Here is a 27,572-nt window from a genome sequence, read left to right as displayed (position 1 = left end):
TTTCCCCCTCCCCAGACACGCCCCTCCTCCAGGGAAGGCTGGGTCTGGAGGCGCCAACCTCCAGGTGCACCTGGGGGGAGGCGGGCACGTGGCCGGGGGCACTCACCGAGGATGCGGATCTGCGTGATGGCCCCGTGCAGGCCGAAGAGCATCCAGAGTGGCTGCGAGGCGTCCACGCACAGCTGCACGCCCGCCGCGGAGCCATTGTGGCTGAGCTGCAGCTCACCGTCGGGGTTGACCACCAGGCCCAGGATGTCGCCGCTGTGCAGGGGCCCGGGCACGCGGCACACGGCCCAGAACTCCTTACGGTCCACCAGTGCCTCGGGGCTGAAAGGCAGGTCGGCTGGCCGCAGCGTGCCAGGGTCGCACGTGGTGACGCCGAAGGAGAGCGCGCCAGGCCGTGCGCCGCCCGAACGCGTGATCTTGACGAAGATGGTCTCGGCCACGCGCACGGGCCGGCTGGTGAAGACGAGCGCGCGCTCGTCGCGCCCGTGCTCCAGGCGCGCCACCGTCTGCTCGTCCAAGATGCGGACGTGTGCGCCGGCGCGCAGCGCGTGGAAGCGCAGGTCGCCGTCGAGCTGCGCTGGCAGAGCGTGGCTGTGCTGGGAGTTGAGCGAGTTCTGCGGGATGGGGCAGCCAGCGGCCGGCGCGGTCTCGTCGCCGTCGGCGCCCGGCACGTTGAGGTCGCACAGGCTCACGGAGAGGCGCGCTTCCTCGGCCTCACGTCGCAGCGACGGCCGCCGCAGGGTGGTGAAGGAGCGCGGCCGCAGGCAGTCCGGTAGCACCAGCTCGCTGTCTGCGGCGAGAGGGAGACAGGGTGACCATCACGCGGGCCCCAGCGCCCAGTCCCCATTGCCTGCGCACCTCCTCCCACTGGTCTTTAAAGCGCGCACCAGTAAGACGCACCGGGTTTCTAATGGCACAGAAAATGCTAGGACATAACGTTGTGCAGGACTTCTAACTACGTATTTGTTTAAGCAAAGGATCAAGGCCGGCAGGAAGGACACCAAAACTAAAAACATGATTACTTCTAAATAGTATGCTTATTAAAATTGGATTTTTCTTTCTAACTCCTGGGGCCCTCCCTTTTTATCCCAGCAGCCAAAAGAGCACCCAGCACTTAGAAGGCATCAGTAAATAATTGTTGAATGCATGTTGACATCCTACCCGTCTGGGAGGCCAGAGAGAACCCCCGCTCCCTAGAACGCCTCTCTGCACAAGTGGCAAAGAGACGTTCTTACCCCAACAATTACCTTGTGAAGTTACTGCCACGGAAGGACATTGAGGCTGAGAAGTTAAGTGAATTTATCCGAGCTATCCTTTCAAAACTGACAACTGGAAATCAAACCCTTTCTCTTTTTACTCATACAAGCAATACAGACTGTATTTTGTAGAAAAGACAGTTCATCAAAAAGAAAAAGAAACCTCCTGTCAGCCCACCATCCATAGGAAAATACTACTAATATTTGGATGTATGAGTTTCCAGCCTTTTTTCAATATATTTTAGTTATTTCTTTTTTTAAAACAAAAATTGAATCATGCTATATAAATGCCAGTAGTTTTAAACTAACTCTAAATCTCTTTGAAAATGTGGCAACTTTTATCTATCTTCTCAGAAAAATGCACGTTCTCCCTAAATTCCATGGATAATTTCAGGGCATCGACTCCAGGTGAAGAACTCTGCTATACAAATTTTCTTTTCAAAACTAGCTTTTCCATTTACTGTGTCCTGAATACCTTTCTACACTAATAACCATACTTTTTTAATGGCTGGTTATCTCTGCTTTATGGAGTCCTATAATTTGTAATAAAAGTCATCAGTTACAATGAATTACCCCTGCATTTCACCCTTAAGGCATCACATGAAGTTGTTTCCATTGTACAGATAAAGCTCGGAGATGTTATGTAACAGCCACGGAGTGGCAGATCCAGGATTAAAGCAAGATCTGTCCAACTCCCAACGCCACATTCTCCACTTTCGGGCCCTCCTCGTTTACTGAACCCTTTCTGTGGGAGTCCCTAAATTTGGCTAGTACCACCGCAGCTCACACCATGAGCCAATCCCTTCTCAGGAGTCTTTTCTCTGAGCCTCCCCCAGGGATAATCTGTGCTTTCTCTCCAGGAACTGAGTAAAAGCTGCTGGAGTGCTTGGTGTGAGAGCAAAGCTTGGGGGACTGGACTGGTAGGGGCCTCAGAGGCCAGAACTCAGCTCCAGCTGAATCTAGAGACGCTCTCTAAAGCCTCTCTCTCTTTGTTCTCCCCCAACTCCCCTGCCCTTTCCAGGAACAGTGTTGTTTGGAACCCAGCAAGGAGAGGGTGCTGGGCCGGCCCTCCCCCCAAGGCTCCTGCTTCTCTGGAGAAGCCTCTTGGGGCCTGGCTGGTCAGGATTCCCAGCATCGCGTTTGGCAAGGAGGAGGGAGCCGACCGGAAAATGTGATTATTCCAGGGAATTGACTCTGTGACAGTAATGGTGCAGAGAAGCTGGGGGGCTGCGGAGAGGCAGAGGCGAGGAGGGCAAGACATGCGAGACAATAGTGGAGGGCTGCGGGCTGACCTGGACCCCAGGAAACAGCCCCTGCTCCCCTACCCCTTAGGGATTCCAGGCAGCGGCCCTTGAGGAGTCCAGAGGGTTGGGGACAGAGAGGAGAAGGGATGGGGAAACAGGGTGAGGAGGAAACAAGTGGCTCAGAGATGCCCAGCCGGGCCTATGGGAACAACGCTGTCATGGGGCCCCCCCCCACACTCCTCTCTCCAGCCCACCCCACACGCTCAGGACAATCAGGCCAGAGCCCATGGAGCTGGGCAGACGCTCAGAACAGATTCCTGAATGGGCCTGGAATGTGAGCTCTCTCCTGCTCTCTGCCCCTTCAGGAGTCCCCTTCTGCTTGGATATACCCACTACCTCCCAGCAGTGCCACTGCTGAGCTACTCTGTCTTTAGGAAAATGTTTCCTACTCTTAAACTGAAATCTACCTCCCTGTATTTTTTTTTTTTGAACTCTTAAAAAAGTCATTTTATTGATTCTTTACCATACAAAATTTATTCAAATTACACCCATTTGAAGTGGTAAGATCACAGCTAGAAAACAGGTTACCCTGTAACAAATTTACAAAATCTACCATAAAAGCTTTTTTTTTTTTTTTTTTTTTTTTGCAATACGTGGGCCTCCCACTGTCGTGGCCTCTCCCCTTGCCGGACGCGCAAGCTCAGCGGCCATGGCTCTGCGGCATGTGGGATCCTCCCGGACCGAGGCACGAACCCGTATCCCCTGCATCGGCAGGCGGACTCCCAACCACCGCGCCACCAGGGAGGCCCACCTATTATCTTTTTTAAACTAGCATACACACAAAATTTAACTGATTGGTAGTTTGCCTACTCCCAATTTTGGGAGAAATACTTCCTTTTGACAAAATCAGAGGACAAAATCAGAAATTCCCACAACTGACAACTGCCACCCAACTCACTCTTCAAGGCATCTTCCTTCAAATCCCTCCTCTCATACACACAAGGTGTCATGCTGAAGCTTTAAATACGACAATTGAATTTACAGATCTACACTTATAAAAATCAACACAAGAACTGCCACCACGACAACAAACACAAAGAAAATAACTCTTAGAAAATTACAAACCAGCTAGAAAATATTCTGGCAGTGTTTACAAGTTACTTGCTATTTTTATACAAAATTGCTAGATAATGAAAATGAGTAGCCTGCGTATCAACCTAAATAAAACGATCACTCCACACAAATCTGTACATATAAACACACACCTATCGTGTGTTGCTCTTTTTACAGTTTACTTTCTAGGGCTCACTCAGTCATAACCTCCCTGTATTTATACCTACTACCCCTGGGGCTGCCTCTCAGCCCCACACTGAGGACCACTTTCCTCACGGAATACTCAGACTCCCCACACACCTTCCCACCTCTTAAGACAATGAACACAGCCAGGCTCAGTATTCCAGATGTGTCCTGACCAGCTCAAGGCACAATGTGGCCATCACACCTCCCCTGATAAGTACACTATACTTCTAATAATGCAACCTAAAAGTATTTTTGGTTAACAAAATCCATATACTGGTAGGCAAGACAGGAGCATAGTTAAGTGCAAGGACTCTGAAGCCATCAGCTCTGGTTCAAATCCTAGCTCTGCCATTTCCTGGCCGTATGACCTTGGGCAAATAGCTTAACCCCTCTGGGACTCTCTTCTTCAGCAGTGAAATCAGCATTTACTTATTGGTATAAAATATGGACTCTAATACTCCCCTCGGAAGGGATGCTGAGAAGACGAGGTGGAATACAGTACCTAGGGCACCTAGTAGAGTACCTGGCACATAATAATCACAGGGTTAATATGAGCCATTGTTATTGTTTTCATGCTACATGGTTCAGAAGAATATGCATGGGCTTTGGGTTTAAATGTCTGATCCAGCACTTGGCTGGTGGCCTGTGGGTAAGCAACTGTCCTCCAGCCCCCCATCACTCACCATGAGAACAGGGGTACCTGCTTTGCGATGTTGTCGCAGGGATCAGAGGTAGATTGAGAAGCCCCTGGCACCTGGATACTTGATAACTTCAGTTATTACCATTTGCTCAGGCTGAGTTTATCAACCAAAGTCAGGTCCACCTGCACTCAGACAACTAACTTTTTGAACCTAGGACTTTCCATCAGTCATGATAAGCACCCAGGACAAAATCATTGAATGACATTACTGACTAAAGACCAGGAAGGAGAAGCTACAAATGGTGATTAGAGCTGAAAGAAGAGAAAGAAGGAGAAACAGTGGACAAAGAGAGAGAGAGGGGAAGGGGTAGGAAAGAGATCCTTTTGGCCTTTGTTGAAATATCACAGGAGTTAGGAGAGGAGGTACAGGAGATGCTGGAAAACAGCTAAAACTGGAATCTCTGGGGCCAGTGCCCAGCCCAAGTATGTCTTCTCTCCCATCCCCTCCACCCCTCGGGGTCAGGAGCAGCTGCAGGCCACCAGCAAGCTCCAAAATAACCATCCCATCAGTGTGCCCGGCTGCGCGGGGCCCTGAAATAGATGAAACCTGAGATGGAGGAACTGGTCAGAGCACCCTCCACAGAGGGGCTGGCAAAGGTCATATCACCTTGATGTGAGTTCACATCAAGCTGGAGGTCAGGGAAGGGTCCGGGCCCCCGAAGCCAGGGGAGAACAACCATGGGCTGAACCTCAGCCCAGGACTGCGCCCTGGGGTACAGCTTGGAAAACCCAGAGGGCCAGCCTGTGACCCCCAAGCAGTGGGGTGGCCCCACGTTTGAGGCAACAAGTTATTTAATCCGTGCCTGGGACACACAGCTGCGCACTTGGAGGTGTTTATGATAGGGGAGGGGCAGCACAGGGCCATGGGAGAAGCTGCAAAGCAGGCTCCCCTCTTGTGTCCCATCTTTCAGGAGAGAACTTGTCAGTCTTCAGCTCCTGCCCAATCTGGTGCCTGGCGCTGGCTCTGCAGATCCCCTGGGCCCAGGCAGAAAGAGCCAGGCCCTGCGAAGGGCAGGGAGGCCTGGGCCAGGGTTTCCTCCCCTCAGGGTGGCACTCGGGGGACCCACTCATTGACCCCCTGTGTGCCCAGCCCTGGGCAGGGGTTAAGGAGAGGGAGAGCCAGCACCTGGGCCCTGGGGAGCCAGTAGCCCTTGGGAGATTTGAAGCTTGGAGGCATGAAAGTATTTGAGTACAATTTTGTTACAAAATTCTTAGTGTCTCAGGTAAGACAGGACCTCAGAGGAGAATGAGGAAATCTGTTTATCTCTGCCAAGTTCTCACCCAGCCTTGGCTAGGATGCCCCCAGGGACAAGAAGCTCACCGCTTCTCAAGGTCATCTGCCCTCTACTTTGACTTGCTCTGAAACAGAAGTTCTTAGCCTCAGTTGACAGCATTATCCTAAAAGGGAGATTTATCCTAAAGAAGAGAAGGCTCAGAGGGGGCCCCAAGGAGTGGGTACAGGACACTTGGAACCACGCAAGGAAAGTTTTTCTAACAGTCACAGTTGTTCAGAGACGGCATCTCAGAAAAAACAAGATTTGACCCAGGCCCTGAAGGACAAGAGGGTCTGGATTGACAGAAGTGAGAGCCACTCGGGTGGGAAAACTGCATTAGCAAATGCCTGGGGAGAACAGTCTGAGAAAAACCAGTGAAGAGAAATGAAAGGAGTGGAGGAAGAGGCGCCAGGCGGAGGGCACCAGGGCCAGCTCCCACCCAGAGACCCACTCAGCCCCCCACACGTTGCCGGCCAGTGCGGGGTAACCAAGGCAGGGCCTGGGAACTGGAGCAGAGGCTCCTTTGAAGCAGGGCCTGCTGTCAGCCCAAGTCTTGTTTGTTTAGATTCGCACATCCGCAGCGCTGGATAATCTTTAACCACGGGTCAGCCTGCAGCCGCCCAGCCGGCTGGCAGATCTCTGCCGGCCCCTGTTTGGAAGGCACGCCAACTCAGTTACTGTGTCCATAAACATCCTCCTGCCGGTCCGCAGCTGGCACGGAGCAGGAGAAGGAGCCAGGAGGACGGGTACATGGCTTGGATGGGTGAGGGGTTTCTCCACCCTTCTGGGCAGTGCCCTGAGCTCACACCACCTCCACACTCTCCATGTAAACCCAACCACGGGAAAGCTAGGAGAAAAACACACTGTCTGAGGCTCGCAGAGGGAAGGGCAGAATGTCCCAGAATCACTCAGAGTCATAGACTCTTAGGTTTATAGAATCTTCAAGCCACAGGATCTTAGATGTATAGATTCTCAGAATCATCTGGTCTGGTGGTTCTCAAACTTTTTTTTCAAGCAGTGGAATCATTCATCCAATGGAACGGAAAACTGCTTAAAGTCTAAGAGGTGGCCACAGAGCCCTGCCACTCAGCTGCCTCAGAGATGCCTCTGTGTAATCCCAGTGCTCCAAGGAACCCAGCTGGAGAACCACAGATCTTGTTCCAAGAAACAGTTTAGATCGCATGGTTTGACTTTCATCCAGACACAGGGACTTGGTTTTAAGGCTCCCTCTTCCAATGAGAGGACTGGCAGGGGACTGTCTATTTGGGTGGTGTTTCTAGATATTCCTTTTTAACCGAAAAAGACAGCCCTTCCCATTTGTATAAACACTTTTACATATGTGAGCCTCAAAGAATATCTGTGAGGTACATGGTGCATGTATAATTATGTCCAAATAACAGACAAGGCAGTTGAGGCACAGAGACGCTGAGAGACTTGCCCAAAGCTAGTGAATGGCCAAGTGGAGTCGATTCAGCCAGGTTTCCTGCTTCTGAAATGACAGCTTTGTCCCCAGTACTACAAGGCCCCAGCTCCTCCCCTACACACACCCCACTCTGGGCCACCGGCTCTCTCCAAGGTCCCCAGAACTATATCTTGGGCTAAAGAGATACTAGATGGAAACACATAAAATTGCCATTTCTGGACATTACAAACAATCCAATATTGGCAATTATATATGGTTGCACTTTATATATATTCATTCTGGTAGAAAACTACAGCACACTGTGAACAACAGAATCAAACAAAGCCCTCAAGAGCCTTCAGGAAACTACAGGGCAGGCAGACCTACCCTCTCCACTGAAACAGGACGCTGGTCACCTACTGCCCCTCTTCGACTCTGCCGGGGCCCTGGTGACCTATCTGTGCCCAACACATATGGCTGATCCCTGATGCCTGGAGCTCTCACAAGCTCTATTCTGGGAGACATAAGGGGGCCAAAATCCCCACCCTTGAGGGGGTATCTAGACATAATAGGGAGACCAGAGAGACTCATATTTAGAGAAGCTGGGAATTAATGTAGCCCACACTTCTGGGCTCAAGTCCCAGACCCACCAAGCTGTGTGACCATGGAAAAGTTATCAGACCTCTCTGAGCCTCTGTTTCCTTATCTGAAAAACAGGTACAGTAATAACTTTCTTTATAATATAAACAAAGAGGATTTCTACTGTATTCTTAAAGAGGACAATATATGATGCAGAACTGCTGATACTGCTTAGACCCCCACTCGCTTTAGGAAGAGGAAGGGTCACGAAGAACACGGTAAGTCAGGGAAGGCTCCCTGGTGGAGGGGAGGGTTTGGTACTGGGCCTTGACATAACTGGCAGAATTTGAAGTGAGCAAAAAAGAAGCACCTGGAAGAGTCTCCGAAGCAGAAAGAACAGCAAGATTTTTTTTTTTTTTTTTAACTAAGAAGAAATGAAGGGCTTCCCTGGTGGCACAGTGGTTAAGAATCCGCCTGCCCATGCAGGGGACACGGGGTCGAGCCCTGGTCCGGGAAGATCCCACATGCTGCAGAGCAACTAAGCCTGTGAGCCACAACTCCTGAGCCTGCTCTCTAGAGCCCACATGCCACAGCTACTGAGCCTGCGCTCTAGAGCCCGCGAAACACAACTACTGAAGCCCGCGCGCCTAGAGCCCGTGCTCCGCAACAAGAGAAGCCACCGCAATGAGAAGCCCGCGCACCGCAACAAAGAGTAGCCCCCGCTCGCCGCAACTAGAGAAAGCCTGCGCACAGCAACGAAGACCCAACGCAGCCAAAAATAAATAAATAAATAAAATTAAAAAAAAAAAAAGAAATGAAAACCATCAAAAAGGAAGAAATCACTATCAGCATCCTCAGCTCGTTCTCCATCCCGAGAGCCTGGCTCAGGCTCCTTAAGCCAATATTTGCCTCTCAGCCCCTGGCAGCCACAGCTGAAGGTAAATATTGGTTTAGCCTGGGAAACAGAAGCCCCAGATGGTAGTGTGGCCCTCAGCCGGCTGGGATGCCTCACGCTCTGTACCACAAGCTGAGGCACACCCGGGACAGAGCCCTGACCCCAGGCCTTATCTACGGAGAGGCCCAAGCCTCTCAATGCTGAGCAGCCAGGCTGGCCCACCACCCCAGAGACTGGTGCAGCAGCAGCCTGGCCCCCAGAAAGCTACCCTGAGAGTCTCTGTACACCCTTCTCCTCAGTAGGCAGGTGGGGTCTTTTACCAAGACCTAGGATGACACCATGAGTCCTTGGGAGCCCCCCTAATGGCCTCCTAACACCCTCCTGGGCTCAGCCACAGACATCCTGATGTGTCAGTAAGTCTTCTCACACTGACCTTGTGTCCACGTCAGCTGGGAGGTCTGAATTCCAGGCCCAGCCTGGCTTCTGACTAGTTGGGAGAACTTGGGTAGGCCCCTCCCCATCTCTGGGCCGCATTTCCTCTTACTGAAAAACTTGACAGCAAGAAGCTGCTGGAAACTTTCTAGTCTCTTGGCTCTCTCCTCTGTGATGCACGAGCATACCCACACCGGCACACACCTGCTCTCCACAAGTCATCCACTATCTTCCCACTTCATCCCATCCCCTGAAGGATCTGCTCCCCGACTGACCACCAATTCCCCACCTCTGTGCCAATGCACACCCCTCCTGTCCGGCCTAAATTGTTCCTCCTCAACCAGTCCATTCTTTTCACCTCCCCTGGTTTCTGACTTTAAACTCATCTCCTACAGGAAGTCCTCTGGATTGCTCCCCAGCTGCACCCCCCCCCCCCCCAGTTTTATTTTTCAGCCACACTTTTTTGCAGTATTGGATTTAGGTCACCTCAGAGCAGTCATATGGCATGTCCTCCAATATAAACACTCTTTAAGGAGAGGGGCTGAGTTTCCAATTCTAGTGCCTCCTCCAACTCCTGCACAGCACCTAGGCTGTGGTGGGCACAGCGGGGTGCACAGGAACACCTTACAAATGGATTCCTGGCTCACCAGCTTTCTGCCAGGATCCACAGCTGCTCTTCCTGAACCAACACTTCTGAGAGGAGGAGGGAGACCTTGAAAACTGGGATAGGAACTTATCTCTCCAAGTACTAATTACCCCATAAAGCTTGTATTTATTTAGTTGCTGGCAGGTCCTTCTTCCTGGAGGTAGGAAGCTGTTATTCTTGGAGATACCAGCCTGGGCTTGGGCCCAGCATAACAGGGAGCCTGGAAGGCCTGAAGCAGGTCTGCCAGGGCCATGGCATGGGCATCAGGGGGCCTAGGTGATGGTTAGGGCAGTGGGGGGCAGGGATGGGGACGGGACCCCACCTGGAGGTGTCAATCAGGGAGAGACATCAGCCCCTACCTCCACTCTGTGGCGGGAGGACGGCCAATCTGTCCATGGCCTGACTTGTGGACCTACTATGTGCCAGGGAGCCCAGGATGTCTCTGGGCTGAGGAGCTTGGAGGGCTTTGGCCACAGGTTCCAGGTGGAGGCAAGAGGGGAGGGGGCAGGCCTCCGGCAGGTATCCCCTGGCAGGTAATCTCTAAAGATGAGCCACGGTTTTGGGGGACAATCACCCCAGGAAAGACAGGTCCATCCTCAGAGCCCCCAAGACACAGAGTGACTTCTTCAGAGGAGAAACTCAGCTGAGGAGGAAGACGAGGGAAAGCAGAGGAGCCGGCGGGATCTGGGTGGAGGGAGAGAGGCCCAGAAAGACACAGGTGCAGTGACGTGGCAGGTGAGGAGAGAGGGGGAGATGAGAAGTGGGGAGGAGAGGGAGGGAAATGGACCCTGAGACTATACAGGGCAGCAGGTGTGTCCCGGGGGCAGGGGCACGGGATGAGGGCATAGAGAAGCAGGCCCACCTCCGAAGATAACTTGGGTGGGTCTCTCCTTTCTTCACCAAAAAAAATCAATTTAGGAAGAGCAAATCGAGGAGCTATTTTAATCTGCTAATTCATTTTAGGGGCCATAATCAGTGTTTTAAAATGCCCAGGGATTATGGTGATTTACAGCTGTGACGGAATCAGCTGGGGCCTTGGCCTTATTGGGTATACAGAGAGGAGGCTGACAGGAAATCCAAATGCAACTGAAAATACTGCGTGAAAACCCATTTATAGTCAAAGAGGCTGGGCTAGGTCAGTGCCTGGGCTCTGCCCCAGGGTGGGGCCCTTCAAGATTACTCTCCAAGCTCCTCCCTCAGCCCCTGAGATTTGGAAGCCCCATCTCACCCAGTATGTCCCCTTCATCCTCACCCCCATCCCAACCCTCCTGGAACTTGTAGGCCCAGCCTAAGCCTCCTCCACCAAGAAGCCTTCCTAGACTCCATCCTCCCACACTGACTTCAGCCTCCTCTGACTTCCTGCTTAAACCCACCGTGGCGGCTGGGGGGGTTGGCGGATGGGGAGGGGGCAGGTAATGCAAAAGGTACTACTTTTGGCATCAGAACACCCAGTTCAAGTCCCAGCTCTGCCACACCCATACACGGACAGGACAGGCCTTCCATGGGCCTCAATTTTCTCCCTGACAAATGGGGATAATAATCACTCCCTCCAGGGCCAGCTGCTGAGAGGTGAAATGAGATAAGTGGATGGAAACCATCTTGGCAAATGGATGAGATCCTATGACCACAGTGTTCAGCGATTTACTGTTGTCTCTTGGGTTATGCCCTGATTGTTCCAGTGTTTGCTTTGTCTCCCAGTGAGCCTGGGGCTGTCTGTGAGCGGGGCTGGGTCTACCTCGGCCACGCCCCCAACCCTTTCCTTCATCTAACAAGTCATCCATCCATCCCACCACTCTCCCCTACCCACACTGCAAATATTCCTCAGGGTCCTGTACACACCAGGCACAAGATTCCACCCTGGAGAGGAAACTAGCTGGATAAGACATGGATCCCTCCTTCACACAGAAAGACTTGTAACGATTACTCATTTCTTAACTTTCACAGTCATTTTTCTTTTTAACTATCTTTTTACTCAAATAAAAGTGTTTTGAAAAAAAAGAGCTTCACTGTTTCTAGGCTCTGAAGTCAGAAAGGACAAAAAGAAAAAACATTTTTCCACCACCTCCATGGCAGTTTTCTCTGCAGGGACGTGGGGCAGGGATGGGAGATGGGAAGAGCAAGCATTGGCTTGAGCATCGACTTGGTACCCAGGACTATGCTAGGCACTTTACTCATAGCCTCTTTAGTTGGATTTAATTTTCCTACCAACCCATTTTACAGATGGAAAAGCTGAGGTTCATCCAGGTTCCTCCTGGAGACACAGCCAATTTGCCAATGGGTTGACCTGTACCCAGTCTATGTGTGCACATGCACACACACTTGCCTATACATGCTCAAGTGCAGCAAAGTGGGATTCCTGGACTGGGAGTCAGGTGACCTGGATTCCAGCCCCACCTCAGCCACCAACTCGCTGTGAGACCCAAGGAAGTCTGAGACTCTGAGGCCCCTTCCAGCCCTGGCATTTTAGGGTCTGTGTGTGCCCTTGCCAGGAAGCCTGGTACTTTAGCAGCCCTAGAATACTTTCTAATGCCCCTCTTCCTCACCTCCCACAGGATGTCTGCCCTCTCACTCCCCTGTAGTAGCCTTCCTCACACTGGGGACCCAGAAGCAGCCAGAAGAGTCTTAGCCCCCCTCGTGCCTTCTGCTGTCCCCTCCTACCCCTTTCACCCATATTCCTGCAAACAGGACTAAGGTGGGGTTGGACCTCCTGGAAGGCTACAGAGCCCAGGGGCCAGGGCTCACCTGGGGCTGAGCCTTGCAGCGCCTCCTAGGGCCAATGACAACTTCCCTGAGCTTGAGGCTCACCTCCACGGGCCCAGTGAGGGAGTCTGCCTCCCAGGGTTGCTACGAGAACGGCAATAACAAAGTGCCTGGCACACAGTAAGTGCTCTGTAAACTATAGTTATGATGATTAATATTAATTACTTCCTGCGGGTGAGGGGGTCTTTGAGGCTGCCATACATGATCATGAAGGTCGCACACTGCTCAAAGGCACAACCTGAGGGACCACAGAGGGCAGACGTCTCGCTAGGCCCCACTTGCCACAGCTGTGGGCCTGGAAGAAGGGATGCTCTGCAGTTCACGTCAAGGCTCCCAGAGCTGTCCCAGTGCCCAGTCAGCCCCAGGGCTGCTTCCAGTGGGGGAGGGAGCCCCATGCCTGATAGAACCAAGTCGAGTCAGACCACAGCACCAGAAGTGTGCCCTGCACCTAAGGGGCCAGAGGGAGTGGGCACTCACCAAGTAGCTGGACGCCCCGCGTGAGGCCGTAGACGTCCACCAGGGCCCAGAGCGGGTCGGCTGCGCGGACCCCATTGAAGAAGGGCATGGCGGCTGAGTCGTTGATGCGGTAGAAAACACGGCCCTTCTTGTCCACCCAGAAGGCGATGATGTTTCCCTCGTTGGCAAACTCCTCAGGCAGCGCCTTGGCCCAGAAGCCGCTCTGGGACACCAGGTCGGGGCAGGCGTACTTGGGCAGTGAGTCAGGGTGGATACGGGACGGGTCCTTGCTCGTGAAGCCTAGCCGCAGCGCCCCGCTCCAGCAACACTGCTTCTTGGTGATCTGGGCGGCAGGGGGTTGGCCTCAGACAGCCCCCAGCCCAGCCTCTCCCCCACCATCAGTGAGCCCAAGGGGAAGGGGCTGTGCCCTTCTCTGCAGACCACCCCCAGACAGACTCCTATGGGGAGCCACACTGCCCAGCTCACCCGCTGTTTGGGCTCCTCTCCCTCCCCCAGGAGCCCCCACCAGTCGAGTGAGAGCTAGTTCTCACCTCCCCCCTCATCTCCCATCACCTCCCCCCTCATCTCCCATCACCTCCCCCCGTCATCTCCCGTCACCTCCCCCCGTCATCTCCCGTCACCTCCCCCCCTCATCTCCCATCACCTCCCCATGGCCGCTCCCCTCTCCCGTTCCTTCTCCGTCACGCAGGGAGGGTTGAGAAAGGAGTGAGGAGGAGGAGGAGAGAGAAAGAGCAGGGGGTAGTGATGGCCGTTAGCAGAAGGCGGTGCCTCGCGGGAACGTCCAGGGGCCCCAGGGGGACGCAGTGACGGGAACAGGGAGGGAGGCCCCACCTTCAGCCTGACTTGCTCATAGATGAGGACCGGGCGGTTACTGAAGGTGATGGCATTGCAGAAGCTGGCCTGCCTCTTGACGGCCTTGTGGCTGAGGTCCATGAGGATCTGGGAGCCCTTGGTATGTGGGTGGAAGAGCAGTGGCGTGGCCGGAAGCCCCCCTCCGGGCAGCACCGGCGGGCAGTACTTCTGCTTGTGGTGGCATCGGTGAGAGGTGACAGGGAAGGGGCCCCCGATGGAGTCTGCAAAGGAACAAGCCACAGCGTCAGAGAATCTGACAGTCCGAGAGCTGGACCAGGGTCCCCTAGGGAAGGGCAGAGGGCTGGGGCATAAGCAGAAGTCACCACTGCCCAGGATTTCCACCATCTCTGCCCCTTAGCACCTGCCACTTTCTGCCACCTTCCTTCTCCTGCTACATCTACTGCTATTTCCCACTTCACCACCTACCACCGTTTATTACCCACCACCATCTACCCCCACCCTTCACCCGTCACCTCCTACCATCTGCCCCCACCCTTCACCCGTCACCTCCTACCACCATCTATTCCCACCCTTCACCCGTCACCTCCTACCATCTGCCCCCACCCTTCACCCGTCACCTCCCAACACCATCTACTCCCACCCTTCACCCGTCTCCCCCCACCATCTGCCCCCACCCTTCACTCATCACCTCCCACCACCGTCCGCCCCACACTTCACCCGTCACCTTCCACCACCACCATCTACCCCCATCTGTCACAGACCACCACCAACAGCTACCATCTACTGCTCCTCACCAGTATTTACCACCATTTACTTTCCGCCCTCTAGCATTGTGATAAGCCACCATTTACAACCAACATCCAACACCATTCACTGTCACTCACTACCACCACCATTTATTTTACTCAACAAGTATTCATTATGTATCTACTGAATACCAAGCCCTGTCCTAGGCACTGAAGATAAGGCATGAAACATACATGGATCCTGTCCTCAAGCAGCCAACAGTCCAGGAAGGGAGATAAGATAGGGACAGAAACTGCAATACAAATGGCAGACAGTAATATGCACCAAAAGGTAGGTCACTTCCCAGGAAGGCCTCCTGGACGAGGGGAGAAGGAGAAGGCTTTGGAGCTGGACTGACAAGGCTGGGCTGCAGTGAACACTTGACCATGGGGCTGGCACTAGAGACCAGGAAGGTGGGTGAGGCAGCCTCTGCAGCGTCAGCCCCAGGAGCATGCCCATCTCCTCCCTCCTCCGGGGCCACCTCCCTCCTCCCTCCTCCCTCCTCCCTCCTCCCTCCTCCCCAGGCTGCCTTCCTGCTTTACACTGCCCATGCCCACAACATCTTGAACACAGGCAGGCCTTTTCGCCCAGGCCTCCTAGGAACTCGGATCTGCTTCAAGAACCCCTAGCCTGGGAGGCACTGTGCTTTCTTCCATAAGCAGGGCTTGGTTCATAAGGCACTTTACAAACATGTGAGGTTGGCATCCAGGAGACAGAGCAGAGAGAGGAAAGAACATGGGATGTGGTGCCAGGTGGCTTGTGTCTGTCACTAACTGGCCATGTGACCTTGGGGAAGTCACTTCCCCTCTCTGGCACAATAAGTGGCCTCCACTCCGTGACTCTAAGCCACGTATCAGCAGCACTGGTAGCATTAATGCACAGCCTTGGCAGCTGGGGGCTCGGGGTGGGGGGTTCATTTCTTCCCCAAGATCTGTGTCTCATCCATCAGGAAGGGCAGCTCCTGCCCACCCGGTCATCTTGAGAAGAGACACAGAGGATGGGGAAGATGGGGTGGGGACGTAGAAAACCACAGAATGTGACTGAGGACATCTGGGATGTTTCAAATTTTCGTCCCTCCAAGGCAAGAATTTAATAATACAGAAAGCCTGGTTAGCCCAGAGGCCTTCTCCACCCTAAAGAGAGGGGAGGGGTTTCCAGGAAGGGGATGGAAGACAGGCAGAGAGGAGAGAAGGAGGGGAGAATCCCAGGAGTCGGGAAGGCCAGACTTTGGTCCAGTATTTGCACTGGTTTGCATCACTTTGCATCTTTGCTTCCTCCTTCCCAAAGGGCCCCAGACACGAGCATCGAGCATCCACAGTCCAGAGCCAGCCAGATACCCTGAGCATCAGCCTCCTGGCCTCTCTGGAGTTGCTTCCTGCATGCCAGGCCCCCGAGTTGAGGGTGGCACAAGGCGGGGCTCACCTTGCTCTCACTAAGGAACCAAGAATGGTGCTCAAGGGCTTTGAAAGCCACCAAGCAGTGAAGGCTGGAATTGCTCAGAGGAGACCCAGACAGTCTGGGAAGGCCACCCGAAGAAGCTGAATGACCCCTGAATAGCACAGAGCAGGGGAGGTCATTCCACGGAAGAGGACAGTTGAGGTGAGAGCAAAGTGTGCCACTGGATATAGGTGCCCCACCTAGAAGAGGTACCCACTGGGCTCAGGACAGTCTCAGAAAGAGCTTGCCTCCTGCTTTCAAAAAATACCACTGGTGAAAGGTAACATCACACACTGTTTAGGGCTGTGTACATACGCAGAAATGAAAGCATAAAAGAAGAAATACCTGCTGGGTGAATGGATAACAAAAGTGGTACGTCTATACAACAGAGTACTACTCAGCAGTGAAAAAGGAATGAACTACTGACAGTAGCAGCAACACGGATGAAATACAAAATCATCCCACTGAGCAAAGCCAGTTTTTTAAAAAAAAAATGCAGATACAGTCCACAGAGCAACTGCAGGGCTTCCACCCCTTTTAAAACCCTTCCTCTCCTTCCACTCTGTCCCACTGGTACCAATTCTATAAAACAGAAACTAAGCTAGAGTGATAATAAGCAGACTGGTGGACCTGGGGATGGTAGGGGCAGGAGGGAATACTTGGGGTGAGAGGTGACAGATGTGTTCACCATCTTGATTGTGGTGATGGCTTCACTGTTATGTGCATATGTCAAAACCTATCCAGTCATACACCTTAAACACCTGTGGTTTAGTGTGTGTCAATTATATTTCAATAAAGCAGTTTTTAAACCTGCTGAGCCCGGCAGCTGATGAGAGCCTCTCCTATGGGGCCCCTGCTGCAGCCTCCTTTCAGAATCCATGGACAAACTGCAGGGCCTCAACTTCCTTCAAAACACTTCCTCTCCTTCCTGCCTATCCCAGTTGGGATCCCGGGGCCCTGGATAAAGATCCAGGAGACACTGGTTCAGGACAAATACGGTGAAGACACCCAGGGACCAGAGACCCAGGCCCTGGAAGGACCATTCCCCAGGGCCTCCCACCCACAGGGAGGGTACTGCGTGGGCGAGGGCAGCACAGGCCCAGCCTCCCTGGCTGACAGCCGAACAGATAGAGAATGGGAATGGGGGAACCTTGGTCCCTGGGGGTACAGTGTGCACCCAGACAAGTGACCTCAGAAAAAGGCACGGTCACGGGTACCCACATACACCTGTGAGCACGTGAGGGTAACCCAGAACCTAGGAGGCAGAGGAGGGAAAGAGACTTATTCCTGCCCTTACCCATTAGACCAGGAATCGCACATTTACACATGTAGTGCGTGCACGCACATGTACTCATATACACATGGATGCACAAGGCAGTACACACAGAACACACATCTACTACATATGGGCCATACGTCTAATAATAATGGCAGCCATTCATCAAGTGCTAACACATGCCAGGCTTTGAACTGAGAGTTTTACATATACTTACTGGTTTCACCCTCACAGCAAACTGATGAGGTAGGAGGGACAGTATAAGCCCATTTACCTGATGATGAATCAGCCTCAGAGAGATTGAGTGGCTTGCCCAAGGTCACACAGCCAGCAGGATGGGGCTTTCGGAGCCAAACCCAGGCAATCTGACTGCAGGGCCAGGGTCTTAGCTATTCAGCATTAATAGCCAAGAAAGCATGGGTTTGGATACATTTTTAAAATATGGTCATAACTGATAAAACACGAAAAACATATTCATCCGTGTCCCACCTAAAATCATCTCATGTAGCACACAGGGGGATACCTGGCATTCTATTATGTTGCCTCCACAATACATGTGTGTATGCCGCCAGACAAGGAAACGCAAACCATGTTTTCATACACAGCCCTCATCCATCACTGATAGGATGCAGAACGGTGCAGCCAATGTGGAAAATGGCTTGGCAGTTTCTTATAAGTTTAAACACCTACCATATGACCTAGCAATCACACTCGTGGGCACTCACCCAAGAGAAATGAAGACATCTGTACAATGACCTGTACGCAAATGGATAGCAACTTTATTCATAATAACCCAAAATTGGAAACAACTCAAATGCCCTCCAACTGACGAATGGATAAATAAAACACGGTACATCCACACGATCACTACTACTCTGCAATAAAAATGAACAGAACTATGACACAACAAGAAGGAACCTCAAAAGCATGTTAAGTGAAGGAAGCCAGACTCAAAAGGCTATATACAGTCTTATTCCATTTGTACGACAGTCTGGAAAAGGCAGAAGTGCAGACACAGAAAGATCAGTGGGTATCGGAGTTTGGGGAAGAGGAAAGCAACACAAAGATGTTTTTACGGCGACAGAAATGTTCTATACCGTAATTGTGGTAGTGGTTATACAAATTATACATTTATCAAAACTCACCAAAATATACACTTGAAAAGGGTGAATGTTAGTGTCCATAAATTGTACCTCAAAAGCAGCAACAATGACTAACAAACCAGGTCTTTATGAAGATGGGAGGAAAGGGGGGCTGGAATCTCTGACCCCCAGCCCCCAGCATCCCACCACAGGCAGATCCTAGGATTGGCCCATCTGACGGGAGACCCCAAAGCCTGGTCGGGGCTGCCACTCTCAGCCTTAAGTTCCCTCCACTTCTGTGAAGTGGCTGTGCTGTTCCCTGTCCCCTGTGGGTCTGAAGAGAGCACTCTGGCAGCTGCAAAGCACCTTCACCGATTCCTGGGCCTGCTAAGTCCTGTGCCGGCCTCTTCCTGCCCACAGAGACCAGTGTGGTCTCTGCCCACTGAGCCACCTCTGTGGGAGCGACGTGAAAACCCTTTCTGACTTGCTGGGCATCTCCTGCCCATGGACCATGGTCACTTGCTGCTCAGCAGGCCCCTGTTGAATTCCTGACCGTAACCCGCCAGCCCCACCATGTTCCCGGGCCCCAGTGGAGTCCGGGCACCCCATATCCAACCTGCCAATCCCACCTCTGAAATAAACATCCCTGGGCCCCGCACCCGCCTGTCCTCCCCACCGCCGTGGCCCTAGCCCAGTCTTCATCACTCCTCTTTGAACAAGGGCCAGGGCCGCCACGTACAGCCACGTAGGCTCTGCCCTGCATGCCTCCAGGGGGCGCCATTCTCGTGGGCTACAATAAGAAATACAACCTCACAGGTATCCAACGTGGCAGCCCTGACCAGGGTGATCACCCCCTCCCCAACCCCTGCTGTCCCTGCTTCTGCTACCTCCCTCCTCCATCTCAGCTGGTATTATGATCCTGGGTGAGGAAGGAGAGAAAGCAAAATGAGAATTAATCCTGAGCACAGCTCTGATGCCAAGGGCCAGAGGGACAGCTGGGGGCAGGGCTCCCTCCCTATACTTTAACATACACTATGACCCCTTAAAATCCCCATTCTATGGATGAATGAGTTGCAATTCAGACTGGTTAACCAACTTGCCTGAGGTCACACAGCAATTAAGTGGCAGAGCTGGGACCTGAACCCTGATCTCCCAAAGCCACATCCAGGGTCCTTTGCCCTACTCAGCAGCTAACACTAGAGCTCATTTTCCCCAGGAGTCCAAGATGGCAGGCATAGTGGGGAAAGGCTGTGTGGAGGAGGTGTTGGCCAGTCCCAGCCAGGGGAGCAGCCACAGCAAAGGGCCTGAAGACGCTGGGCCTGTGAGCTGCACAACTGCTCTCCCAGTGGCCAGCGGTCCTGGGTAGAGCCACAATCTCGCCATCTGCTCCCAGCAGAGCTCCCAGGGAGGCTCCCCTTAGTGACAGGTTTACAGGCGTTTCGGGAGCCACAGTGGGAGCACCCCGTCCGGCGAGGCTGTTGCTGACACACTGGAAGCTCCCCCACCCCACCCCGGCAGCCCATTCCTCCTGGGCATTTATGAGCTGCCAGACACAAGCCTGGCCAGCCCTCCGGGTGGCCCTCAGCCAGCTCCGGACCACATTCCTGCCTCTCGGTGGGGTCCCAGGCAGAGATGCCAAGATACAATGTAGCCTCCAGAGTGACCTTCCTACTGCCCCCGCCCACACTCTGCCCCAGAACCAGCCTGGCAGAGCCCCGGGTGCCCAGGCTGCGTTGAGCTGGGCTGCCAAGGAGAGAGGGAGGGAGCAATGACAGTTGACAATAACCAACCTCTATGTGGCTGAACAGGCAGTGTCTCCATTACACCCCCAATGACACCCCCAGGTCCTCAGAAGTGAAGTTACTCACCAAGGTCACCCAGCCAGAGTAAAGAGCCCAGATGTGAACCCAGGCCTGCTGCCTCCAAACCCAACTCTGAGACCCCACTTTTCTCATCTGTAAAATAGGGACCATGGCAGACCTTCCTGGTATTCTTGCGAGGATTAAAGAGATGCTGTATTTAAAACGAAATCTAGTAAGTAGCTGCTATAATAATAGTTATTAATAATTCTATTAATTATTAATAATAGTTGCTAATAATTGTATTATTATTGTTGCAATTGACATCAATCTGTACTCTCCTACACCTTTGCTCAAGCTATTTCCCCTGCCCTGCACATCTTCTCTCCCTGCCCCACCCACACCTCTCCAAATCCCACCCATCTTTCAAGGCCCAGCTGGATCCCACTATGTTCAGGATCCCACTATGTTCTGAGCCTGTGGACCTGAATACCAGTGCTGACATGATCATTTGCATCTCCAATGAGGGAGGCTTACCTCACTTTCTGGACAGTACAGGACAGGGCAAAGAGCACGAGCCCTGGAGGCAGGAGACCGTGGTTCCAAAACCTGGCCATGCCACAGACTTGCTGTGTGACTCTGGGCAAGGTGCTTCACCTCTCTGGACCTTAATTTCTTTCTTTGTAAAACAGGGTCATCATAGCTGCCCTGCCCACCTCTCCAGGCCACTGTGAGAACCCAGTGAGTTCACAGGTGTGAAAGAATGTTTCAGACTTTAACACCTGATTCCAACATAAGGTCTTATTATTTCTTATAAAAGCAACAACCACCACCACAGGAAATGATCTGTTCATTTACGCCCAGTGGGAGGCCAGACACTTCTATTTTAATTTATCCCAAACACCCTAATCCCAGATTGCCAGGGTGGTCCTGACTTGGGGCTAGTTTACACACAGTCACTGAACAGGGCTCCCTCTGGGGGAAAAGCTTCGGAGATGCGGTAGAGCAGGTGGGGGAGGGCCCTGAGTGAGAGAGATGAATGTAAAGCTACACAGATGTGAATTTCTCTGGGTTCCCCCTCAAGGGGCCCACCTCCCTCACCTGCCTCTAGCCTCAAGGGCTGGCCCAAGCCCCTTTCTCTTCTGGGAACCATTCCTTCCTCCTTCCCACCTATAAACCTGCCTTTCTCTCACTCTTCCTTCAGACCTTGATTTTAAAGCCCCCTTTCTCCCAGAAGTCTCTCTGATCCCCAGACCAGGTCCAAGGATCCCATATGCCCCTAGGAGAGCATCCATCACCCAAGCAGCCTTTCTCAACTCTGGATCCTCCACAGAATTAAGCCCAAATGCCTTGAAGCACCCACTATATGTAATGTGCTGACTTGTCTTCTCCACACCCAGAATGGTTCTGGACATGTGCCATGCTTGGTAGAGGTCGAGTCACTCAGACCATTTTCTGTGCTCTGTGGTGCAGCTCTCTGGCTAGGAAAGGCTTCAGCGTTATTTGCTTGTCTCCCCGATGGGCTGTGAGCCTCCCAAGGGCAGAGACCATTGTCTTTTTTTTTTTTTTACTGCTGTTTCCCCAGGGTCTAGCTCAGAGCACACAGCAGGTGCTCAATAAAAGCCGTTGACTGAACTGCTACTGTTCAGTTCTTCAATCCACTGATAACTGGCAAGTGTCCAAGGAGCACCTACTTGGTGCCTTGCCCTTTCTGGTGTCCTGTGGAGAAATTAGAGAAAGAGGGGACCAAAGGGACCGCTTCCTTCACTGCCCAGCACCAAGATTCCACACTGCATGTCTGACTACAGCCCTGCCTGCTCCAGAACCTTCCAGCACTCCCCACTTGCCTGCAGGAAGGACGAGAAAAGTTGCGAGGGTGTTTTTCCCTGTATCAGGCACCTGATTCCTTTCTTGTACAACCTTGTCTCATTCTCCCAAGCCCTGAAAGTTAGGGATCTGTAGGAAGCAGCCTCGAAGATGCCCCCAGTGATCCCCACCTCCAACCTTCTAGCAGTCCCCTGTAGTCCTGTAAGTCCATTTGTAATCCTCTCCCCTTGGGTGTGGAGTGGACCTAGCAACTAGCTTCTAACAGCTGAAGTAATGGGACGGGACTCCCAAGACTGGGTTATAAAAAACCTTTGGCCTGGGCTTCCCTGGTGGCACAATGGTTAAGAATCCTCCTGCCAATGCAGGGGACATGAGTTCGATCCCAGGTCCAGGAAGATCCCACATGCCGCAGAGCAACTAAGCCCGTGCGCCACAACTACTGAGCCTGAGCTCTAGAGCCCGCGAGCCACAACTACTGAAGCCCACACGCCTAGAGCCCGTGCTCCGCAACAAGAGAAGCCACGACAATGAGAAGCCCACACACCGCGACAAAGAGTAGCCCCAGCTCGCCGCAACTAGAGAATGCCCGTGCACAGCAATAAAGACCCAACAGACAAAAACAAATAAAATTAGTTAATTAATTAAAAAAAAAAAACCTTTGGCCTCTCTCTTGGTTACTTTCTCTTACCTCTCTCGGGTCGCTCCCTCTGGGGAAGCCAGCCATGTAAGGTAGCCCTGTGGAGAGGCCCATGTGGGAGGGACCAGGGACCACCAGTCACCATGTGAGTAAGCCTGGATGTGGCTCCGCCTCCAGGCAAGCCTTCAGATGAGCCTGCAGCCCCAGCCAACAACTTGACCGTAGCTTTACAAGGGACATTAAGCTGGAGGCACCTAACTAAACCATGTCAAGATTCCTGACCCACAGAAAATGTGAGATAATTAAATGTTTGTTTGTTTGCTGTTTTAAGCCACTAACTTTTGGGGTATTTTGTTATGTAGCAGTACAGATCACTTAGTTCCATCTTATAGATAAGGACACAGAGGCTCTGAGAGGTCATAACTTGCCCAGGGTCACACAGTTACGAAGTGGTGGAGCTGGGCTCTGAACTCAGATCTGTCTGGCTGTGCAGCCATCCTCACTGGGCCACAGCTAGCTGGCCAGCATGCTCGGTCCACTCTGCCCTACATGAATGCTCCACTCCACCCTGGTCAGTTTCTCCATGACCTCTGCAGCCCCCAAGAACATGCCTTTGTCATTTAGGGTTAGGCGCCACGTTAGCACCCAGTCATCTGCCCCAGAGAGCTCGGCTACGCGTACAGCAGGTCCTGCTGGTCCCTGGAAGACCGAATGAATCCACAGTGACGAGGTGGGCAAAGGAGAGTGGCAGGGAGTGGGCAGGAGGGGCACCCTCACGGTCAAGTTAATCTCCACATGGAGCCTCCTGCTCTCATTCACTCCACAGCATCCCAGGCTCTGACGTTTCCAGCAACCAGATGTGCATAGAGATGCGTCTCCCAATATCCTCACTTCAGAGAGGGAACCAGCCCTCCTCCTACTCCTCCCCTATCCCACCCCAAGATTCCAGAAGGGGATTCCAGATGATAACCATTCTGAGTTCGCCTCCTGGTCCCTGTTTTCCCAGCGCCCCCCACCCCCCAAAGCCCCCAAGCCAGGCCTGAGAGAATGAGGGGGAGCATGGCTCAGTCACATAAATCCACACACCACGCAGACCATCATCCTCAGTTCCCCTGACACAAATCCACACTCACTCGCGTGCACATGTGTGCATATACACACAGTGGGTGTGTGCCTAATGTGGACATAGCACCCAGGGAACGCTCTGTCCCGGGGGCCTGCCAGGGCTGGAGGAGACAGAAGATGCAGTCTTGGTCCTTAAAGGCAGACAGGCGCTTGTGTGTACACACTTACGAGCACACACGGGCCTGGAGGAAACTTCGGGGAAACCTTCACATCCGTTTACAGAGTGCTTGCTGTGTACCAGGCGGCCTGCCCTTTATGCCAGTTAGCTCACTTACTCTTTCTACAGCCCTTCCAGGTAAACCCTCCCACCCCCAATTTATGAAAGTGGACACTGAGACTCAGACAAATAAAGGCACTGACCCCAAGTCACACAGCCAGTAACAGCAGAACAGGATTCAAACTCTCACCAAGAACACGTGTCCCACTCCCTCTCCAGCCCTACCTGGCCTGTCACCCAGCTCAGGGCTCACATCCTCCACCCCATCTTCCCCCCACCAGGCCACCTGCAGCTCCAACTGCAATGTGGTCCAGCAGCCCAGGGCCCGTGCCCCACACTCTTCCCTCTTACTCAGTGACCAAGCATCTGCTGGGTGCCACCGGGTGCCAGACACTGGGCTGGGTGAAGAGAACACAGAGATGGATCAACCTGATTCCTCCCTCCCCACTGCCTCTGGAGCCTACACGCACAAGTGGGGTGTGTGTGTGTGTGTGTGTGGTGTGTGTGTGTCACAAATGTTCAAGACACACCTGCCAGGCTCTGGGGAGCTCACCTTGGCCTAAAACTCCAGAGCTGTTGCCGGGAGACAGGAGGCTCCTTCTGTGCTAATCCCAGATCTCCTAAGTCCATGTGATGGCCTGTCCCCTGCTGCCTGAGTGAGAATTAGGAACCCAAGGAGGGGAAGCAGGGAGTTAGCTGCTGAAGGGATGAGGTCTGGATTCCCTCTGAGCCGCTAACTACGCAACCTCAGTCAGCCATTTCCCTTTCTGTGCCACAGCATCCCCTTCTGTAAAAGGACAGCAGGAACCAATCTCTCAGGTCCCTACACCCCAGCAACTAGGATTTGTTGGTCCAGAGACCTGGGGGTGACATCTATGTCTGGGCGCATGTGTGTGTCATCCGCATATCAGCCCCTCAGCAACAGGCCCATCCCTTGCCCTGAGGCGGGGGGAGGAGCATTAAAGAAAGTAAAGGAGGAGGGCAGGGAAGAGGAGGGGAGGGGGGCTTCCCAGGATCGGGGCTGCCCCCCTCTGTGCTCTCCCCACCCCCATCCTGCCCTAAAGACGGGGAGCAGCTCTGGAAATCTGCCTGATGAAAAAGATCAAGCATGTAACTGCTGAAACCATTTTCCAAATGAGAATTAATCTCTCCCAAGGGTCCCCTGCCAGGCTGGTCCCGGAGGAGCCCGACTCCTCACCACCAGCGCACATGCGCGCGCGCGCGCGCGCACACACACACACACACACACACACACACACACGCACTCGACTCGCGCAGAAACACTGACCTCTACAGAATAAGAGTTTCACAAATGTGAAACTGTGTGGCTGCTCACACATGGAAACGCAGACACAAAATATTCAGTCTCTTAAATATGACACAGATAGTTACACGTTACGCGGGTATACACAGAAAAAGACCTAAAACACAGATACACACGATCTGCAGTCACCAGAAACATAAACAGCCAGGACACGCCCACAAACACACAACTAGATACGCCCACACAACCCCTCACCTCTCACTGTAACCCAGCAACCCAAAATCTTCAGCTCGAGCCAAATCAAACCCCCAAGGCTCACGTGAAAATACCAGCAGGAGCCATGTAACTATGTCCTCAGGAGTCAGGCTGCTGAGAGCACCTCTAAGGAGGAGTGAAGCCCCTGCATCTCCCACTTCCCCCAACTCCCCTCCCAGAAGGGGGTGAAACCAAAGCCACCGGGGCAGCCAGGGGACAGGTGTGGGGACACGTAGGTACGGACATGGGTGAGGACATGTGTGGACACGCATGCAGGGTCCTGGCTAAGGGGCCATGTGGGCACAGGCAAACACCCCCTCGCCACGACTCCCCACTCCCATCGCCTATTAGTGTTGATGGCGGGCTGAGGCCGGGGCCGGGGCCAGCTTACAGGGGACCCAGGCTGAGGAAGGTGGTCCAGGTAAGTGGTTGGAGGCCAAGGCAGATGGGGCATTTGATTAGCACTCACCCAATGGCCCAACTCCTGGAGTTCTCAGTGCACCCCAGGCTATCCTCCTGTCCCCGTCAGGAAAGGAAGGAATAGGACCCTGGCCTCAGAATGCCTCTCCGCTTTGGCTTTCCCTGTGTTAGGTCCTTATTCACATGGTCTCCTGTAGTCCTCACAATACTCCTATGAGGATGCTACTATCATTAGCCCCATTGACAGATGAGAAAACCAAGACTCAGGGAGACACTTGCCCTTGCTACCACCCATGTGTATCTACTCCAGAGCATGAGCTCTTGACGGCCACAGGCCATCTCGGGTAGTCTTGGGGTCCTCAATCCCCTCTGAATCTTGCATTCTAAGGCAGCCGGAGGATAGTGTGCTGCGTCCTGAGCCTGTTCTGAGGGCCTCTCTGTCCTTCCCAGGCCACTGGCCTGCCCAAGTCTGACTCCAGTGGAAAATGTCAGTCGGCTCCAGACCCTCTGCCAACAGGCTCCACTGGAGCCAATGAGCCCAAAGAGGTGCCCCCACCCCACAGACGGGCAGGGCCAGGCCCAGGTCAGCCCAGTCTGAGTCTCAGGCCAAGGCCTAGGCCACTGGCACTGCCTCTGGCCAGCTCCGGATTATGTGTCTTCCAGGGCCTTCCATCTGTCACTTGGCCCTCCGGGCCCAGGACGAAATTCATTGCCTTTTAAGAGAGACAATGATTTGCTTTTCCCATGTCTCCTTCCCTGCCTTTTTCTTTTATTAATTAGAAATTACTCTTTCAAAGTCCAGGGCCTGGAAAGGGGAAGTCACCTGGTCACCAGTCCTGGCCACAGCTTCCCATTCACTCCTGCCACCACCCTTCTTCCGGCCCTTTCCTGGTTCCCACTGAACCCAGCACGGAGACTGCCCCACCTCCTAATGCCCTGCCCGAGGAGGGCGCACAGGGGAGTGCGGCAGGGACCCCCCAGGGTCAGCCCACACTGTCCTACGGGAGCCCAGCGATGACAAAACAAGTCCCTGGGAAGGCCTTCCCTTCTGGGTCTGGTGCCACATCGGCCATGTTACTCCCAAGACCACAGTACTGGGGCCAGGCAGATGAGGGGACAGGAGCAGGGGCAAGCAGGGGCCACCCAGCGCTCCTTCCTCTCACCGCTTCATCTGCCTGCCTGTCGGTCTGTCTGAGCACAGATGTGAACCTCAGGAGTCAGAAGTTCATTGACCTCCTCGGCAGAGCACACGCTTTGAGAACTGAGGTCAGGCAATGTGGTTTGCACCCCTGTGTGCTTAGGCACAAGCCAGCGCAGGTACCTACCCACAGACACCTCCAATGCACACTCATGAACACAGACACACACACACACACACACACACACACACACCACACACTCTTGCATATACGCGTGTACCCACACATCTCTCCATGGTTCCATCATGGAGCACAGCGCTGACCTCCATGGCCCGCATCCCAGAACCCACAAACAGGTCACCCCAGCTGTCTAACTGTGGCTTGCCTCAGTTCTAGGAGAGGGCAGTATGGACACTGGGACCTCACATCCCCCCTGGATGCCGATCAGCACCCTGGGGAGGTAAGAGGACAAGGAGACTTTGTGGGGAGACTCAGCTGTCTGACCTCCTGCAGTCTGCCACGGAA

The 27,572-nt window shown here is 53.2% G+C and overlaps 1 protein-coding gene across 1 annotated transcript in view; it reads right to left on the bottom strand.

Annotated features, from left to right (window-relative positions):
• The window catches only part of NEURL1 (neuralized E3 ubiquitin protein ligase 1), a 77,313-nt gene that overhangs the window by 4,232 nt on the left and 45,509 nt on the right, over positions 1-27,572 (bottom strand). The window contains exons 2-4 of the mRNA XM_007470434.1: positions 13,802-14,043; positions 12,971-13,292; positions 107-796 (exon numbers count right to left, since the gene is read on the bottom strand). Of these exons, the coding sequence (XP_007470496.1) occupies positions 107-796; positions 12,971-13,292; positions 13,802-14,043 (1,254 nt within the window). The remainder of the gene's footprint in view (positions 1-106; positions 797-12,970; positions 13,293-13,801; positions 14,044-27,572) is intronic.

The sequence above is a fragment of the Lipotes vexillifer genome, unplaced genomic scaffold (assembly GCF_000442215.2).
Source record: "Lipotes vexillifer unplaced genomic scaffold, Lipotes_vexillifer_v1.1 scaffold916, whole genome shotgun sequence".
Classification (NCBI taxonomy): Eukaryota; Metazoa; Chordata; class Mammalia; order Artiodactyla; family Lipotidae; genus Lipotes; species Lipotes vexillifer.
The sequence above is the reverse complement of the archived record's forward strand: the minus strand, read 5'-3'. Positions and strand labels throughout refer to the sequence as shown.